General features: G+C 37.0%; 2 protein-coding genes across 2 annotated transcripts; both read right to left on the reverse strand.

Moving 5' to 3' along the window:
* Positions 1 to 5,884: 5,884 nt before the first annotated feature.
* On the reverse strand, positions 5,885 to 7,101 carry GCK72_022637 (uncharacterized protein; the record flags this gene model as incomplete). The annotated part of the gene is made up of 2 exons (XM_003095446.2): positions 5,885 to 6,070; positions 6,859 to 7,101. 2 exons carry the CDS (start codon positions 7,099 to 7,101, stop codon positions 5,885 to 5,887), a joined length of 429 nt encoding a protein of 142 aa, XP_003095494.2.
* A 9,716-nt stretch (positions 7,102 to 16,817) lies between these two features.
* GCK72_022638 (uncharacterized protein) lies at positions 16,818 to 17,185 on the reverse strand (the record flags this gene model as incomplete). The annotated part of the gene is made up of 2 exons (XM_053734953.1): positions 16,818 to 16,903; positions 17,044 to 17,185. The coding sequence occupies 2 exons, from the start codon at positions 17,183 to 17,185 to the stop codon at positions 16,818 to 16,820; spliced, it is 228 nt and encodes a 75-aa protein (XP_053578519.1).
* Between the last annotated feature and the right edge of the window lie 2,374 nt (positions 17,186 to 19,559).

A 19,559-nucleotide genomic window follows, 5' to 3' on the forward strand; every position in this document is an offset into this window, starting at 1 on the left:
AGATTGACGTCGAATTCGGAGAACAAATCGATTACCAACGCATTTACAGGGTGGCGCAGAATTACCCGCACAAGCTATAAGTGCTATATCTAAAAAATTAAAAGTCAGAAAGCCATGAGAGTCAACAAAAAGTTTATTTATGATCATAACAACAATTATCAGCTAAACTTGTTCCATCCGACCTCCTCTCTTTTCGATGACATCACTAAGACGTCTGGGGTAGGTAACGATGGTTGCACGCAGGTAATCTGGCGACAAAGCGTCCCGTTCCTTGACCAGGGTCTTCTTCAGGGCTTCGATACTTGAGTGGGATTTAGCGTTGACCTTGTTCTGCAAAACCCCCCAGATGGAGTAGTCCAAAGGATTGAGGTCTGGCGAGGACGGAGGCCATTCGTCCTTCGGGATGAATGCAGGCAAATGGGTCTCGCACCACTGTTGCGACAACTTGGCTGTGTGAGCTGGAGCACCGTCTTGTTGGAATACCCAGTGACGTCCATTGAAGTGTGTCTGAGCCCAGGGAAGAAATGTCTTTTCTAAAATCTGCAATATGTAGACTTCATTGTTGATTTTGACTCCTTGATCGACAAAAAGCAATTCTGATTTGCCATCAGCACACACTGCTCCAAAAACCATCACACTAGCGGGATGAGAGGCTTGATGAATCGTTTTTCCGTTGGCAAAAGCTTCCTCAGATGTCTCACCAAGTACTTGATGATTTTGAAGATTGAATTCAGCCTGTACCGTGAACAGCTTATCGTCAGAGAACACTGTAACCAAGTGTTCACCATTGAGCGTGCGCTGAAGGAGCTTTTTCGATCTTTCGAGCCGATTCTTGGTTGTAGCTTCCGAGAGAATGGCCGCTTTTCTTTCACGATAACAGGTAAGCTTCAGCTTGTCTTAAACAATCCTTCCCAACAAACGCCGACTAATTTTCATACCTTTCGCCATCTTTCTGATCCTCCGATGTGCATTTCTTCTGATTCTCTCCTTCACAGCTTTGATCCGATCTGGAGTGACGATTGTTGCTTTTCTCCCTCTCCCACGTCTATAAAAGAACGTGCCGAGCTTTTTGAAACGAGAAATCGAATTATACACTGTTCTACTTGGGACTCCGAGCCGTTTAATGATGTCAACCGGAGCGACTCCTGCTTTGAAAAGGTTCAAAATGGTAGAGCGATGTCTACTCGGCGGTGCCATTTACCTAAAACAAAACCGATCGATCTGAATTTTGACAGAATGATAAAACATAATATAATTAACAAAAATTTAAATAATACGCGCACCAGAATTGCGTCTATCGCCTTGCTTTATGGCGTCAAACTTTTGTGCGGGTAATTCTGCGCCACCCTGTATGGCTTGCGGAGAGTCAGACATAATGTGAAATGCCGTCTGGAATGTCAGTGTAAACCCAACCAACGGAATCACCTAATCCTTCTGAAGAACCCACGAGATTTGAGGAACCTGACGGATCCCCGCAGTTTGCCCAGATGTATTTTTCAGACGCGCCACCACACACTATATGTTCAGAAGGAACTATATCTGGTAAGTACTCATTCAAATAGAAATCAAACAATATTAATTATTCTTTCCTTTTTCAAAAAAAAGCACACAGACAACATAACAACTTTTACAAATGTGAGACATCGAGACAAACACACGAAGAAGCATATCGAGAGACACACAGACCGACTTATGTCAGTGTAAAAAGAAAACCCTACTGACAGACATCCGAAAGTGAGGAAAATTATACATGATATGTAGAAACAGATCGATTCACTCAAAAATAAACACATTTTTTGGTAACATGACAGCTTTTAATCATTTTCTGTCTTCCTTACGCTTACATCTGTCTGCATTTTACAAATTTTAATGAACTCGCGTACAATGACGAGCCATGCTCCAAGAAACGTGCCGCGCATGACATCTCCTTTTGTCTTTTTGTGCCGATTTTGATGGATCTCAAATTTGCTGCTCCAGAACTCAAAAATTTGATTGTTATCGCCGTCAATGTCTGTTAACAAATTCTGAACCTATTCCTGCTCTGCAAAGAGCCCATTGCTGCTCTGCAAAGAAAAATTCGTCATTGATGCCAGTAACTGTTAAAATGTGATGCCTATTCTGTTCTAACATTGTCCTTCGTTTTCCGACCACTGTCTTTCAGATGCATAAAATAACACCAACGAAAATCGGGGTAGAGGCAACCGAATACACACACCAACACTCTTTTCTCTGAATATTCTCTCTCGCCTCTTCTCCGCAGTCCGATAAGAAATACGTCATCGGCCCAACAGATACACACACATAATGCACGTTGTCCAGTGTGTTGACCTCCTCTTTCCTCCTCACTATCGTCATCGCCGCCCGTGAAACACTATGATGGGGAGGGAGGGGAAAAGAGGGGAGGCACCGAGAAATGCGTCAAGACGATTGTTGGCGCGTTTCCCCGATATCGCTTAGATTTTACCCATTTTTCCTGGTGCGAAATGTTTGAGGAGTCCTTTTTCACCGATTTATCCCTTTTTTCGGAGTTTTTCTGGCAGGAAAAAATTTCTTGAACAACTTACGATTTTATATGATTAGTATCAAATAAAACATGTTTTTGTTTCAGAAATCGAGCGCTCGACGATTATTCGACGTTGTCGACAGCAATATGTCTACATGACAGCAAACCAACTGGAAACGTCCTTGTAATAATCCGATGGTCTATGGGTGAGTATTATTTTATTGAAAAAAAAAACAAAATTCCGGAAAAAAAACGCATCAGAAACGCTCAGAAGGGGAAAAATGCTGCCCAAATTTTGAATATAATTTAAGAGAAGTATTCTCTACATTCTGCTTCTTTCAGAGAAGTAAGATGTCAGGATCGCTTAGATTTTACCCTTTTTTTCCTGGTGCGATACATTTTTTTGAATAATTTGACTATTTTATGTGATTAGTATGGAATAAAAAATGGTTTTGTTTCAGAAATCTGGTGCTGCAGGATTCTCTGATGTTGTCGACAGCAATATGTTCGCCTGGTACCAGTAAATCAACCGAAAACCTACTTACAATAATCCAAACGTCTAATGTAAGTGTGAGTATTATTTTGTTGAAAAAAACAGAAAACTCCGGGAAAATCGCATTAGAAACGCTTGGAAGAGGGGAAATGCTGGCCAAATTTTCGAATGAGACTTATGTGAAGCATTTCATACAATGTGTTTCTTTCAGATAATGTAGCCGTCAGGATACGCCTCCAGGAACATCAACACGAAATACAAAAGCAGCGCATTGATGTTGTCCGAAAAGAAAATTGAAATGAGAGTGTGGGAAGAATTCCGATCAACTGATGTCGTCAAAAGTTCCCAAAGAGAGAGATGGCAACCTGGCCGCATTCTTTCAAATTTCAATTGTCTGTGGGTGAGTATTAATCACTTCAAAAGAATCGAATCATAAAATGAGCGAAGTCAAACATGTTCGGAAGAGTGGAAATGCTGCTAAAATTCTGATTAAACCCCAAAGGAAGCAGTTTCTTTATTCAAATGATGATTAATGTGTTATTAGTACACAATATATGACACATTTGTACTCAAATACTCCTAATGGTTCTCACCTGCCTAGAAACAACAAAAATGCTGTAGACTCAGCAAGAAATCGATGAAATTGATGAAACTGCTTTTACTCTTTTTGTTCGTCAGTTTCTTCACATAAAAACATTGAGAACCCTTGATGATGACAAACTTTTGCTCAAATTGAAGCTAGCGAAGATGTTTTCGTGAAATTATACCCGTCGTTAGCAAACATTTTCAAGAAAGAGGGTTTCTTGCTGAAGAGACCAGACCCTCTTTTTAGTTTTTTTTTGGGAGATTTTCTGTCCAAGAGTATGGTCGAAACAGTTTTTGTTTTTGATTTTATGCCACCTTTCCAGTAATCTACAGTAGTCTCCCAGTATAATTTGAGAAAGTGAGTTAAATTTTTAAAAAAAACCAAGCTTTTCAGAAATTTATTCAGATTTGGTTGGTTTCTCTCCTGAGAGATATTGCTAGAACAGTATAACTACACGTTTGCAGTTTTCTTTAATACGCAGATTCAGGCACATGCTAAACGTTGTCTGAACCATTAACTAAACTTCTCCAAGCCAACTACAAAAAAAATTGAAAGAAGTGAATATATAGTAAAAATTTCAAAAACAATAGTAGTCTGAGGCACACAGGGCCAAGCAATTTTTTGAAAATGAGAAGTGAAGTGACCAATGATAGAGAAAACAATTAATACAAAGAAAGAAATGAAGAAACAAAAAATTTGTCATTAGCCGAGAATCAATTCCATTTTTTTGTTAATCACCTTTCCAAGGTGAAGAGAAGAGAGCATGAGGAGAAAAATATGGTGCCGGGTTCTAATGAGGTGGATACCCTAGAATAAGATACAAAAATTTCTGAAAAAACTAGTCCTCGAGCTCAGAAAAACAGTTTTTGACATTTTCATAGTTTCTAGAGCCGAAAAGCAAGGAAAACCACCAAACGTGGTCCGTGGCCGAGTTTTCCGACACGTGGCCTAGAAATCCAAATAATGGAAAAAACTAGTCCCCGAGCTCAGAAAGTCAGTTTTTTGACACTTTTATCGTTTCTAGAGCCAAAAAGCAAGAAAACCACCAAACGTGGTCCGTGGCCGAGTTTTCCGACACGTGGCCTAGAAATCCAAATAATGAAAAAACTAGTCCCCGAGCTCAGAAAGTCAGTTTTTTGACATTTTCATCGTTTCTAGAGCCAAAAAGCAAGAAAACCACCAAACGTGGTCCGTGGCCGAGTTTTCCGACACGTGGCCTAGAAATTCAAATAATGAAAAAACTAGTCCCCGAGCTCAGAAAGTCAGTTTTTTGACATTTTCATCGTTTCTTGAGCCAAAAAGCAAGAAAACAACTTTCCGACACGTGGCCTAGAAATCCAAATAATGAAAAAACTAGTCCCCAAGCTCAGAAAGTCAGTTTTTGACATTTTCATCGTTTCTAGAGCCAAAAAGCAAGGAAACCACCAAATGTGGTACGTGGCCGAGTTTTCCGACACGTGGCCTAGAAATTCCAATTATGAAAAAAACTAGTCCCCGAGCTGAAAATGTCAGTTTTGGACACATTCATGAAAAAACTAGTCCCGCAATTTTTGGCATCTCCCGTTAAAATGACAATAACTCTCTAAGAAGTACCCGTACAAAAAAGTTGTCAACTACAAAAACGAAGCTCCATTTTTCATCTGCTTGATTAACGTAATTTTTTTTCATTAAGCGCGTGTCTACACTATTCCACAAAAGCATCGTTCCACCCCTCCTTTTTTCAAAAAAAGTACTCACTGTACTAAAAAAGCAGAGTTGCAACGGGTTTTTGATATGAATCAATTCAGAAAGCCAGGAAAAAGATAAATTTCTTCTGGTTTCATGTCTGAAAATGCGTCTAAAGCGAGTTATGAGACCTCAAAATGTCAAAAATCTATGCTAGTCGTGCATTTTTTCAGTACATTTCAATCGAATTTCTCTTCGTCCTACACGTGAAAGCAATATTTTCAAAAATTCTCAAGAAAAAATTCGAAAAAATGAACATTTACGAATGCATTTCACGGTCAGACGAGGAGAATTTCTATTGAAATGTACTGAAAAAATGACGACGGGGAGCGATTTTTGGAATTTTGAGGTCTCATAACTCGCTTAAAACTGATTTTTTGATATTCTTGTGAAAAAATTTGGAAAATTTTCAGACAAAAAAATTATTGAAAAAAAATTCTAGTGAAAAAAAATTCAAAAATTCAAATAACATTTCTAAAAAAAATATTTATTTATTTATTTATAATAACTATCAATTAAAAGTGAAAAAAAAACATAAGAAACAAAATATTATTTTTAATTCGAAAAGCATTTAATTTCAATTCGAGCCTTCTGAATTTGTCCTGGATCTCCAGAGATTCTGTCGGTCGCTGTCGTTTCTCCCGTTATCCAAACAACGTTTTCCTTCACGGATTCGGTTTGCGCGTCCACGGATTTCCATCGGTGGATTGTCTTCGTCGGTGTGCGGATTCCGTTGATGGTCGATTTGGACACCACATCTTTTCTGAAAATTACAGAGGTTAAAGGTGAATTGTGGTGAGTTATGATATTTTCATATCATAATGTGTGCATTTCAGCAAGTTCATTTTCATACTTCAAGACTTTTTTGATTCTATGCACAATCCGCTGAAAGCGAGAGTCGGAAAGTTTGGTCAGTGAGAAAGTTTTTAAAATGTTTCTTTGGTAAAGTTGGTTTTTTTAGAATGCTGATATTTTTGGTTTTATTTTTAATAGTTTTTTGCATAGTTGTCAAGGCCCGGCCCGGGCAAATTGGCGCGAAAGTCAAATTTTCAAATTTTTTCAAATTTTTCAAATTTTTTTGAATTTTTTCGCGAAAAAGTCACATTTTCGACTATCAGTCAGAATTAGAAGAAATTCTGAAAAATAGTCAAAAATGGTCACATTTCCGATGAAAAATTGAAAAAAAATTGGAAAAAAAATTGGAAAAAAAGGGTCGTTTTTTGAAGCCGGGCTTTCGGGCCGGGCCGGGCCTTGAAAATTTTCTACCGGCCCGGCCCGGCCCGGGCCTTGCCGGGCCGGCCCGGGCCTTGACAACTATGGTTTTTTGTATTTTATATCAATATTTGCTGTATTCTAAAGAATTTATCGAAGAATACAAAAAATGATAGAAAGTATCATCAAAATTCAAAAAAGCGGAAGAAGTGTGAATTCTAGGAAACGCGCCGATTTTCTTCGGCCATTTCACTGACCAAACTTTTGAGCTCTCGCTTTCGGCAGGTTGTTCACCGAACTTTTTTGAAAAATTTCGAAGGATTTGTATCAGACACTTACCCTTCTGCGCATTGCTTCATTGAACACTCGCTGGAAGCGCATTTTTTCGGCGACTTCCTCTGGAATATGATGAATGTAGTTAACTAAATGCTCGGTGTTTCCTTTTTCTTCATTGTACTTGTGTTCTAATCTTTGCAGACACATTTCATCCAGTTCCAGTCGAGCCCTCGCAATCAAATCAGCTTCTCCTTCAATGTACACATATCGATATCTGTGTGCATATACTGTGCCCCCGACGCTCATTTTTACAAGTCCTAATTGGTTTCGGATGTCGTTCACATGGAATTTCACTGAAATACATATACAGTGTTCATTTGGTTCCATTCAAAAGTTTCATCTTTGTTGTGAATTGGGTTCCACATTCTGCACACCCCATTCATAGCACTTTTTTGAAAAACGAAATTTTTCAACCCCTTATATCTCGCTTCAAAATCCGGAAACCTCCTAATTTTTTTTTGAAAAAAATATTTTAAATGAGTTGCTTGATTTTTTCAAATTAAAAATCAAACGTTCGTGGATGAATGAAAAAAATATTTGGAGGGCTTCAGTTTTTTGAAAAATTCAAAAATTTTCAAAATTAGTTTTTTAATTTAATTCTCTGTTTTTGTAGCCAAAGACAGTAGCTATCTAGTACATCTGTTTTCTATTTGCTCCCTATGCTGCATTATTGACAAAAAAATGAAGAAAAAAAATTTTGAGAAAAATTTCATTTTTTGAAAAATCTCAATTTTTCAAAAACCAGGTAACGTCACAAAAAAACAGGGCTCTATTACAGTTTAGATGGCCTTTAAAAATTTGAACGTCCCAAAAAACACTTAGACGTCCCTTGAAACACTTAGACGTCCTTTCAAACTCTTATTTTTTTAAAACGTCCTTTCATAAGTTTAGACGTCCCAAAAAACGTTTAGACGTCCCATTAAATATTGAGACGTCCCTTGAAGTCCGAAAATTTGGTTTTAAATACTTAGACATCCCAAAAAACATTTAAACGTCCCAAAAATGTTTAGACGTCCCTTCAACACTAAAAGCCACTGAAAGTGTTCAAGGGACGTCTAAATATTTTTTGGGACGTCTAAATGTTTTTTGGGACGTTTAAATCTTCAGAACTATATTTTGGGATTACAAGGGACGTCTAAACATTTTATGGGACGTTTAAACGTTTTTTGGGACGTCTAAACTTTTGAAAGGACGTTTAAAAAAAATTAGAGTTTTTTAGGACGTTTAAGTGTTTCAAGGGACGTCTAAGTGTTTTAAGGGACGTTTTAGTTTTTAAAGGACATCTAAACTGTAATAGAGTCAAAAACAGACATGACTACGTACTTGTCATGCTATAATCTCAGTTTTTCCCACATTGTTCACTCTCTTTAGTCTACTTCACGGAACTACCATCAAAACCCCAGAGAAAAATTATATACTTACCATGACATTGACAATAAAGTAGACATAAAATAATTCTAAAAAAAATAGCGAATAACCAGGGAGGGACCTCGATTCCGGTACGAAGTCTGAAATATATAGTTCTGTATGTTTGGAATGAGGGAGATTGAAGTATTGTTTCTTAATACGAGCACTCACAAGGGAACTCCTTTTAAAATGTCTGAGAATTTGCTGATCTTTCTTCTTTTGCCCCTTCCTGCTCCGGAGCTCAAAAGTTTTGAGAAAAATATTATTTTCCAAAAAAACTAACTTTTCTATGTCCACTTCGAAAAACAGTCCTGATATTTGATTCGTTTTAGTGATGAAGATGATCTTCAAAATACGACTATCACTCCAAAACACATTATATCAAGCAGAGTAGTTGCTTCAAGTAAAGTATCAACCGATGGCTACTAACTCAATTTCTTATTTTCTATATCGATATAACGTTTTACATAAATTCAACGCTATTTCAAATCAGTTTTTTGAACTAAAATTCCGACAGCCATCTACCAGAGTTGCGCGGAAGTGATTTTTTCAAAAACGGAAGTCGGTAGTCGGAATTCCGCGCAACTCTGCCATCTACCATGGAAGTGGACACAGAAAGGCTAGATTTCTTGGAAAAAATGTTTTTCTCAAAACGTTGTAGAAAGTCTGTGTAGACGGGAAAAGCTTAAAAAACATTTTTCTGACACATAGGAATGACCACCGTCTCCCAGTATCGAAAAAAACAAAAACAAAAAAACATTTTCGGGGGAGAGAGTCGAACCCCGGACTCTCACACTGCCTTGCCGCCCACTACCACTGGGCAACCGAGGCCACAGAAGAATATTCTCCGGAAGGGAGTGACAAGAGTGCGAAATTGCGCGGAGCAAGAGCTCCGGAGCAGGAAAGGGCAAAAGATTTTGTGAACATCGTATTCAGAATAGTCAAAACTACCTATGAACCAATTTTCAGCAACTTTTCAAACATTTTCTAAAAGGAGTTCCCTTGTCAGAGCAAACATAAGAAGCTTGTCCGTGTTTATGGTTTTATGTTTTTAATATGCTTACCTTAAAAAACAGCAACAACAAGGGTCTTGAATCACAGCGGGTAGAAAATCATGATGAAATTGTGGTCGCAACTGCTGATTTACTCTCTTCTTGTCGTCCTTTTATACCCGGAAGGGGGAGGAGTAGGAGGACGAGGAGAGAGCGAGGGGGAGAAGAGAAGCACAAGGACGAGGCCTCCCCCTTTCTGTTTGTTCTCTTTGCGGAAAAGTGTCGGCTGCCGCCTTCCACCCGTAGAGAGATTAGAAATCATCGGCACTCTTTTGATATTACCTGTCGGCTCTAATAGGTTGAACATGTCACGCGGAGGGGATTAAGATCAGAGATGTCGGGAAGACACTGTTATGTTTTGCCTTTTTCTTTTTCAATGAAAAATGACCAACTTCGAGAGATCGTCATGGTAAAAGTGAATGTCACACAAAATAACTTTTTATGGGATCGAACAGACCAAGAGTAGATTTCCATGTTTGTAGTCGACAACTTTTTTGTACAAGCACTGCCTAGCAAGTTTCATATTGACAAAGTAATTTCCTCCAAAAACCGACCAATTTCAGTGAAAAATAGTGCGATTTTTGAGCTGTTCACTTGAAATAACCATAACTCTCTAGGGAGTGTCTATACGGAAAAGTTGTCAACTACAAAAATGGAGTTCTACTCTTGGTCTCATTTTTTCAGACTGTTTTCTTGTTTTTTTCAAAAAAAGTTTTTCGTTTTTTTGGTAAGGAGTTTTCGAAAAAAAAGAGTTTCGAAATTTTTTTGCCGAGCCCTGGTCCTGATATCTTAATAAAAAATATAAGGATTATTCTTGCATTCTGTATGTCAACTGGAATTAATTTTTGTCCGGATATCAATACAATTTTCAATTAATGAATTCTCATTGTATTGTCCACATTAGCTTTCCTTTTAAAATTATGTCCCATAACTATTTTTTATCGAAATTTTTTTCATATTTCACTACTTTTTCTGGAAATTTTCACTTTCTTTTTAGTAACCTATTACAATCTCAATTCATCTGTAATTTGATACTTTTCTCTTCCGGATGACCCCAGTAAAACTGCTCCAAAAGTTACAGTTGTTCAACTTTAATCCGAAGTGAACCACGGGTCTTCGTCTTTCATATAAATGTGTCTCCCGACATCAATCAAGGGCTACGACCGAGTACGAGAGAAGAAAAACGGAGAGACGCAGACAATGGCCTAGGAGGTGCATGCGGGACTAGGAAGAAAAACGAATTTGGTCATTAACAAAATGGAAGTTTTGGAGTCTGAATACTTGAATGAATTTTGGTAATGGAGTGAAGTTTTTCACACTGAAAAATATACATATAGAAATTATGAGAAAAATTTATCTAATGTTTATTTATGAAATTATTCTCGGCCACTTGCGGGTCTTTGTGGCTGCCAAACTCGAAGTTGGCAACATCATTCTTATCGGTGAAGTCTCTCTGAAATTATTTATTGGTTTAGACAACTAGTAACAGACTGGAAATCCACCAGCTCACAAATTTTTTTTTTTCAATTCTAAATTCCAATTTTCATCAACTCACCGAACACAATATTGCATTTTCTCTCTCTCACAATTTTGGGAGTTGAAAGTAGTCCAATCGGGTGAAGACGTTGAGAACATTACGTTCGATTGAGATTATCTGGAAGAGTGAAGTCAGTTGAGCGGTAGAGGAATATTTGAAATTGAGATTAGGAGAAAGTGAATTTCGAATAATTTCTGGAAGACGTGGAAAGTTTCTGAAAAGTACAAAAGCGCTATCAAAGCTAGGCTTGAGTGTGAACTTATCACAAGTGCGTTAAAATTGATGATGCAATTTTTTAAAGAACAGATTAGTTGTTAAAACAACGTAGGCTCATTGTACTAGCGAGAAACATGGGAATTTTGATTTAAAAACTTTCCCTTTTTCAAAATACCGTCTACTCTCTAAAATTATATTTTCCTTATGTTAGTGCCGTTTTCAAGAAATGCGGTCAACTTCCTAAACGGCATTTTCTAAATAGCTAAACTCACCGGGTGAAGATATGTGCGCAATGTTGAGAAAAATAACAGATTCGCCATATTCGCGTACATCATCTTCTCATAATTCCCGAAATGTTTTTGTCTCTGCTGATCGGATACAGTACGCCAGGAAGTAGTTCATCAGAAGAGCCAAGAAGAAGCCAAGATAACAATGACAATAGTAAATATAATAAATATATATATAAATTAATTCTGAGATAATAGAGGATAACCAGGGGACTTCGATTCCGGTACGATGTCTTAAATATGATAATGTTGGTTTGAAATGAGAAAAATTAGAGTATTGTTCCACAATACGAGCACTCAGAATAGAATTATCAAGTTTTTTCGTGTTCATGATTTATGTTTTTAGTATGTTTACCTTGAAAAACAGCAACAACCAAGATCTTAAATCACGGCGGGTAGAAAAGCATCATGAAAGTGTTGTCACAAGTGTTGATTTACTTTTTTCTCGTCGTCTTTTTATACTGGGAAGGGGGAGGAGGCCCTCCCCTTTTCTCTTTGCTCTCTTTGCGGAAATATGTCGGCTGTTGTCTTTCACCCATTGCTCAACGCTACTTTGGGATCCATGGCAACAGCGGATTATATGTACTTTTGCTTTCGTCCCCTTTTTCTTTTTCATCTTGCGCCGAAGCTCCTTTTTCATTGAAGAGTGCAGTCTTCTAGCGTTTTCTTCCCCCTCTCTAATCCGCCGTAAATATTGCACCCTTCAAATAGAAAAGAATGCTCCGAGCAAGAGGATAAAGCGAAGGAGAGCAAAGTATATATAATTCTTATAATCCGATGTTACCACGAAACCCATCTGGCAGGGTAGTGTTGAGCATTGGTTAGTAATTATTTGGAAGGATTTTTAATCCGAAAATGAAGGTCCCTTGCAAAAGAAAGGAAGCGGGGAGGTGAACGAAAGAAGGTAGAGTAATAGTACCTTACCTCCAGTTATAGTGAAAAAGGGATTGGGGAAAGAAGGAGAACCATATGGCAACAGGGTGAGTTAGGAAGAAAAAAATAATTCTTTCAAAACAAAAGACTTTTGAATAAGGGAATCTAGTGAAGTGTAGGTTGTGGTGCACTTGTAGAAGCGGAACGTTACAAAACAAGGACAAAAAAAAACTTGTTGAAATACTTGGTAAAAAAAGTGAGACTTTTTTTTTCAAAAAATTTCCCAAAAAAACATCAAATTTTCAAAAATGTTTCAAAAAATGTTTCAAAACGGGCCGAGCGGGCCGGGCCAAGATTTTTCCTGATTTTGGCCCGGCCCGGCCTAACCCGACCCGTGACAAGTATGGAGAAAGTTGTTTCTGACAGGTTGTTTAGCAACTGGAGTTGGCTGTCACCATTTTTGAAACATGATTTGTTGCTGTTTTCTGAAATCCTCATAGCTCCGCCCATTTTTTGGAATTCGCATCTTCACAAATCCAATAACATTGACACAGCTTTTTTGCTTATTTTTGAGATTTTGGTTTATAAAATGCGTTGAAATTGTATTTACTCGATTTAGAAAAAAGTTAACGCTAATCAATTACTTCAAAACTGTCAAAAACGCCTCGAAAATAACAATTTCATAAAACTGGCGCGCCTTTGACGCGCTTGTTTGTCTTTTTTGATGATATCTCAAAACTATGCAGAGTTGTCAAAAAGTTATCAACTAACAAGGGAACCCCAAGACCATGCAAATGCTTTTTTGGCTGAAACTTTCAGGATAGGTTAACAATGGTCTGAAAAGATGTTCCTGAGATTTTTGAAATCCGCCCGACACTTTCAGCCGAGTTATGAGCTCTCAAAGTTTTGCTCGGATTTAACACAGGAAGACTGATTTTCTCGCTCGGAAGCAGTTCTCAAAATATCTCTGCCCTCTAGTTGCCACGTTTTCGTCTGGCCGGTTGGCCGAGGGGATGTGCGCTGGGATGGTGATCAAAGTGTTGGGGGTTCGTTTCCCCTTTTGGTTTGAATTTTTTTGTTTTTCTTGATAACACGTTTACCACCTTTTTCGACATTTTGTTGTCTTCTTTTCTTTGTTTTCTAATTTAAAATATCACAAAAACTCATATTTCGAAGTATCAAAACATTTTATTTTTCCATCAAATCTTCATCTTGATGGTTAGCCAAATTTGAATTTTTGATGGAAAAATTAAATGTTTTGATACTTCGAAATATGAGTTTTTGTGATATTTTAAACTAGAAAACAAAGAAAAGAAGACAACAAAATGTCGAAAAAGGTGGTAAACGTGTTATCAAGAAAAACAAAAAAATTCAAACCAAAAGGGGAAACGAACCCCCAACACTTTGATCACCATCCCAGCGCACATCCCCTCGGCCAACCGGCCAGACGAAAACGTGGCAACTAGAGGGCAGAGATATTTTGGGAACTGCTTCCGAGCGAGAAAATCAGTCTTCCTGTGTTAAATCCGAGCAAAACTTTGAGAGCTCATAACTCGGCTGAAAGTGTCGGGCGGATTTCAAAAATCTCAGGAACATCTTTTCAGACCATTGTTAACCTATCCTGAAAGTTTCAGCCAAAAAAGCATTTGCATGGTCTTGGGGTTCCCTTGTAACAATACAACGTACGTAAAATTTGACACATTCTCATATATTAAAAACCTCAGTTTGCTCCGCCCCTTTTTCGAAATTTGCATAGTTAGTATTCCAATAACATTTCTAGTGCTTTATTGCTTATTTTTCAGATTTTTGTATTTATAATGCGTTGCCATTTTTTACGCGGTGGGAAAAAAGTTTGCAGCTATTCAAGTCTCTCAAGCCATTATTACAAAACGGGTTCTAAGAAAGTAGACAGTTACAAAATTCAAAGAAAAAACTGCTCTGTCAAGATAAATAACAAATTGACAAGTGTTTGTTATTTCAGTAAACTGTATTTCTTTTTCAAAACTGCTGTCCAATGCAAAAAACAATGTTTAGAGAAGAAGTTTTTGACGTCAGAGAGTGACTCAGTAGTCAGAGTAAACTTTTTTCGATACTGATACTTATGGAATATTCAAATTAGATTTCATAAACAAGCGAAATGTCGCAAACACCTCAAGACACTTTCTATCCTCTTAATATTGTATAAACTAACTAGTGATTACTCCTCAGCTCATCTGTATGCGCATAATAAAACGACGGATAGAGTAATTCAATGACAAATGGGATGAACAAAGAAATCCAACTGGGAATTTAATGTTCTGCGCGCGGGACAATTGAGGGAAAAGCAAGGACGATCCCATTTACTCTCCTTTCATTTTCACCGCCCGTTGAATGTGAAAGGAAAGTGAATGGGAGCGTCCCCTTTTTTTCCTCAAGCAGTATATAAACCCACCCGGATGGTGGGAATATACATTTCACATTTAGACCGATATGTGAGTTTTCGGTCCCCTATTTCTTATTTTTCTGAAATTCTCATCTTTGCTTATATTTGTTTGCTGTCGGACAGATCGTTCTATTGTAAAGGTGAATTTAGTTTACCATCATGTAATCGAAATAATGTTTCTGATTGTTCAGCTACCTCTCAACTCTCGGCTTGCACTACACCAGATGTTGCAACTCAAGAACCGTCTATCTATTCGATTGATGCCATTTTGAAAACTAATGTGGAATCCGAGGAGTCTAGATTGAGCCGGCTGCAATCTATGGTTGCCAATTCTGCTGAACAAAGTGAGTTAATTTCATACAGTTCAATGAAAATACGCTTTTTTTTTCAGATGTTAAACCGCCTATGTTTAGAAAACCAAGGGCGCCTCAAAACCCCAGGGCAGCAGCCACGACATCAGGAGCACCTAGACAAAGCAACCAATCTCGCCCAAAGTTTTCAAGCAAGAGGGCCAGAAACAAATCGTTCAGTGCAGCGGAGCAGACTCATTAAGATCAAGCCAAGGTTAGTTTCATATCAGTTGAAGACCGCAAAAACTTTTAAAATATATTTCAGAAACGGTTCCAAATCCATGGAATCAATCTCTAATCCGTTTTGGAGAGAAGCGTACCATTGTTCAGATCTAATTATTTATTATCTATCTTCCCCAGTACTTTTCTTGGTTCCCTTATTATTTTTTTTAATTCTTTGCTTTTCCTGTATGCTTTTCTTTATGATAAATTGCGTCTAGATAATCTAGCATCAATTGTCTCAAAAAAGCGGACTGGCTCCAGGATCAATAAAAAAATCCTTATTTCAGAAAATTGTGTTTTTTTTTTAACTAAAACTGCTTTACAAGGCAAAAAGTGCAGAGAAGAACATATTTGACGTCAGTGTGAATGTTTCTTGATACTGATAATTATGCAATAGTGAAAAAAAAAGTTTTAGTTATTTTTGTATATAATACTTATCAATCTGTCGTTTTCCTCAGAATTTCGAAACTTTTCGAAAAATTCCACTTTTAAATCTACCGTATCCTTGACCAATTTGATCTACCACTCAAAAAACTACATTTTAAGATTTAGCTTGTCAGGACGGTTGAAATGAGTATAATTATGACCAGGTTTAGAAAGATAGAATGATTTCAAACATACTTGCAATCCGGGTCGATACGGGCCGACAGTTTTTATTAAATAACTTTCTTCAAACAAATCGTATCGGGTTGAATAATAGCTCAAATGATAGATACTTGGACCTGTCATCAGACGAAATCAAAACAAACTTTGCAGAAAACCCACATGAGCCCCGGGCCGGGCCGGACCGGGACGACAGTAGTTTTAGCCGGCCCGAGGCCTCTGTGGCTTTTTTGCGAAGTTTGTTTTGATTTTGTCTGATGACAGGTCCAAATATCTATCATTTCAGCTATTAATCAACCCGATACAATTTGATTAAAGAAAGTTGTTTAATAAAAACTGTCGGCCCGGATCGGCCCGGATTGCAAGTATGATTTCAAAGTTTGGGTACTTTTACAAACTTCCTTTATTTTGGTTTACTTTTACAAACTTCCTTTATTTTGGTTGATTTTGAGTTCATTTAATTGATATAAATTAAAATTGAGTAATTTTGAAAGTGTGCCCCGGGCTTCCAATCCGTTTTATTGTTTTGAAATTTTCATGGTAAGTTTAGTTTAAACTTATAACCTTATTTTTGTTGTTGACTGACAAAAAACTCAGATATTCTTAATTTTAATCAAGATATATGTATCTGTCTAGTCCCAGAGTACAAAACACCAAAAAGTTGTCAACTTCAAAATTGGATCAACACACTCTGGTGTTTTTTTAATAGTTAGTTGGCACTGACAAACTTGAAAATAATGAATTTACACTGACAAACTACAAAAATTTACACTGACAACATTTTTTTTGAACAATTTCAAACGTTGAGAGCTTGACACTAAATGTTTTAGAACAATTCTGAATTTGGAATACTTTTAAAGTCTATACTATTTCCTTAACTCCTCTGATTGATAAGGTATTAATCTGAAGAATATTGACTATTCGAATTTCAAGAAAAACTTTTTATGTACAAGGTAAAACAAAAATACATTAGGAAAGTCAACAAAAAATGAATTAAATTGAGATCTGATCAGGGCAGCACAGTTGAATAACTGTGAGATCATTTATGGCTTCACCATCATAACATTGTTGTATGATATCTGGAAAAAAGTGGTTATTTATTAGGATTCAGATAATTGGAACTCTGGACTAGTGGTCTAGGAATCCAAACTGCAAAAATTTGGTCAAAAGCTTTTCTTCACCATAATTGTTTTTAATAATCAATAGAATAAACCCTCACCGACTCCATTGGAACGACTTTCATGACGAACTCTAAAAATCAAATCCGCCAACGTTTTGCCACATTTGTAGTCTGGAGCGGAGCTGGCAAGTGGCAAAATGAGTGAGATCATGTGGATGAAAAGGATAACTTTGGAGAACATGATGAAGTAGATGAGATAGATGATGGGAAACACTGAAAATGTATATATTAAAACTTATTTTGAGAAGTTTTAATGAGATAAAGAACCGGGCCGTGCCGGACCATCGGTTTTTATTGAATAACTCTCTTAAAAAATTGTTTCTGGTTAGTTCATAGCTCAAATGATAGGTGTTCAGACCTTTTATCAACAAAAAAAATCAAAACAAATTTCGTTTGATAACAGGTTCAAATACCTCCAATTTGAATTATTAATGAGAAAGCGGGCACGTTTTCAAATATAATCATTTAATAAAAACCAATATTGATTTATTTATTTGAATGACTTTCACCACTTACAAATATGCTGCTTCAAAATAACTTCAAAGAAAACTTGAACGATCTGAACTATCTAGGCAATGAAAAAAAACTACGGGGAAAAATTTCAAAAGTTTTTTAAAATCTCAATTTTTCAAAAGCCAACTCACGTTACAGAAAGACACTCTGTAGTTCATATTTTTTTTGCAAAACTTGTGAAATAATATTTCAGGGGGGAGGGGCAATTAAAGCAGACTTGTCAAAAGTCGGGCCGGGCCGGGCCGAAATTTCTCTTGGCCCGGCCCGGCCCGGTCGGCCCGGATTCAAAAATGAGTACCCATTTTTACCAAATTTTTTTTTGAAATTTTTTGAAAAAAAGAGTAAAAATGCTTAAATTATCATACATATTCACATTTTGATTCAATTTTAAATGTTTATTCAAAAACTATACTTTTTTCAAAAAAGTTCAAAAAAATTCAAAAAATTTCCAAAAAAAAGTTGAAAAACAAAAAATGTTTTGAAAAATGTTTCAAAACGGGCCGAGATTTTTCCTGATTTTGGCCCAGCCCAAGTACATTCCATATAAATTATAATATGTTATCGATCTATTTTATGATAAACCCAAATCTGTTTTTTTTTTTTGAAATTACCTTCTACAATTCAATTGTCGGAGAAATACGAATAAACAGTTTAAAATATTCAGTATTCAGAAAAAATTAGATTTTGGTTGTCGAAGTCTATTCCGTTAAGACCTCTGAGAATCCCTACATCAATTGGGAAACGCCTTTGAATCGGGTAGCAGAAATTGGTGAAACTCTATTTTTTCGTGTCCGATTTTCGTGCCCGATTCAAAGGCTCAATTTTTGTGAGAATGAAGGTGAATGATAGGAAAAAGAGTAGAGGGGGTAGGAGGCGGAACAAACAAGGAGGAGGGGAGATTCAGTTTGTCTTTTCTGTCGCTTTTATGTCTATAATCTCCCGCGTACCGGTGTTACCTGTGCCTGTCTTTCTCTTTTTCCTTGGGTGCTATCTTTCGATTGAAAAGATCAACATACGTTTTCCTACCGCGTTTTCCTCTTATCATTCCCATTTTATTCTACACACACCTACAAAGAAACGGAGCTCGTATATTTAATCTGTCCGATTTCTCTTCGTTTTCAATATTCTCTTGTTTGTTGACCATCTTTGTCGTTCCTAGCACATCAATTCTTTGCACACACGTCCTTATCAGCGCCATTTGTTGTACAAAGACGCAGCACTCACAAGCAAACAAGAAAGTTTGGAAAGAGACGTATACAGCACCGATCAAAAAGAAATGGGTTTTGGCCGTTTTCTGTTAAAATTGTCCAACTTTGAGAGTTTGTCATGGTAACTCGGATCATCACACCTAGTAGGTTTTTTATGAATCATACAGATCGAAAGTAGAGTTTCATTTTGGTAGTTGACCACTGTTTTGTTCTGGCACTTCCTAGTAAGTTACATCTCGAGAAAGTAATTTCTCCCTTAAGTCGACCAATTTTTAGTGCAAAATAATGCGATTTTTGACCTGTCGCCTTAAAATGACCATGACTCTCGAGGAAGTGTCCGCAGAAAAAGTTTTCCATGCAATCTAGACGTAAAACATAGTACCTAGACTTAAAATTGGACGAGAAATCAGTTTTTATGTCAAATTAATGATTTGAATCACCCCCGCTCGGCACCGCCGGTGAACAGCAAAAAACCACATTGAAAAACATTACTGTTTTGAGAAAATGTTGGTTCTGACAAAACCATGAGACACTATGATGGTAAAGAATGAGAACAAAGTTTTGAAGGAATTCGATACGTTGGAGATGTTAAATGAACCTATAAATATAATTCTTGCAAAAGTGATCAATAGGAAACGATGAATAGAGTAAAGATTTGTGTATTTACAAGCTAGGTAATTGAATTTCAGCTTTTTATTGTTTTTTACAAAAACGTTGTCCGAGGACTACACGACCGCGCGGAAAAATTTTTCCAGCAAAGCTCATTCTGAGTCAGGATAACGGGAATTCTAGCGGTTCAAACATTTTTTAGGATATGCGTCAGTTATAAAAATT

This window comes from Caenorhabditis remanei, chromosome X, assembly GCF_010183535.1.
Source record: "Caenorhabditis remanei strain PX506 chromosome X, whole genome shotgun sequence".
Taxonomy (NCBI): domain Eukaryota; kingdom Metazoa; phylum Nematoda; class Chromadorea; order Rhabditida; family Rhabditidae; genus Caenorhabditis; species Caenorhabditis remanei.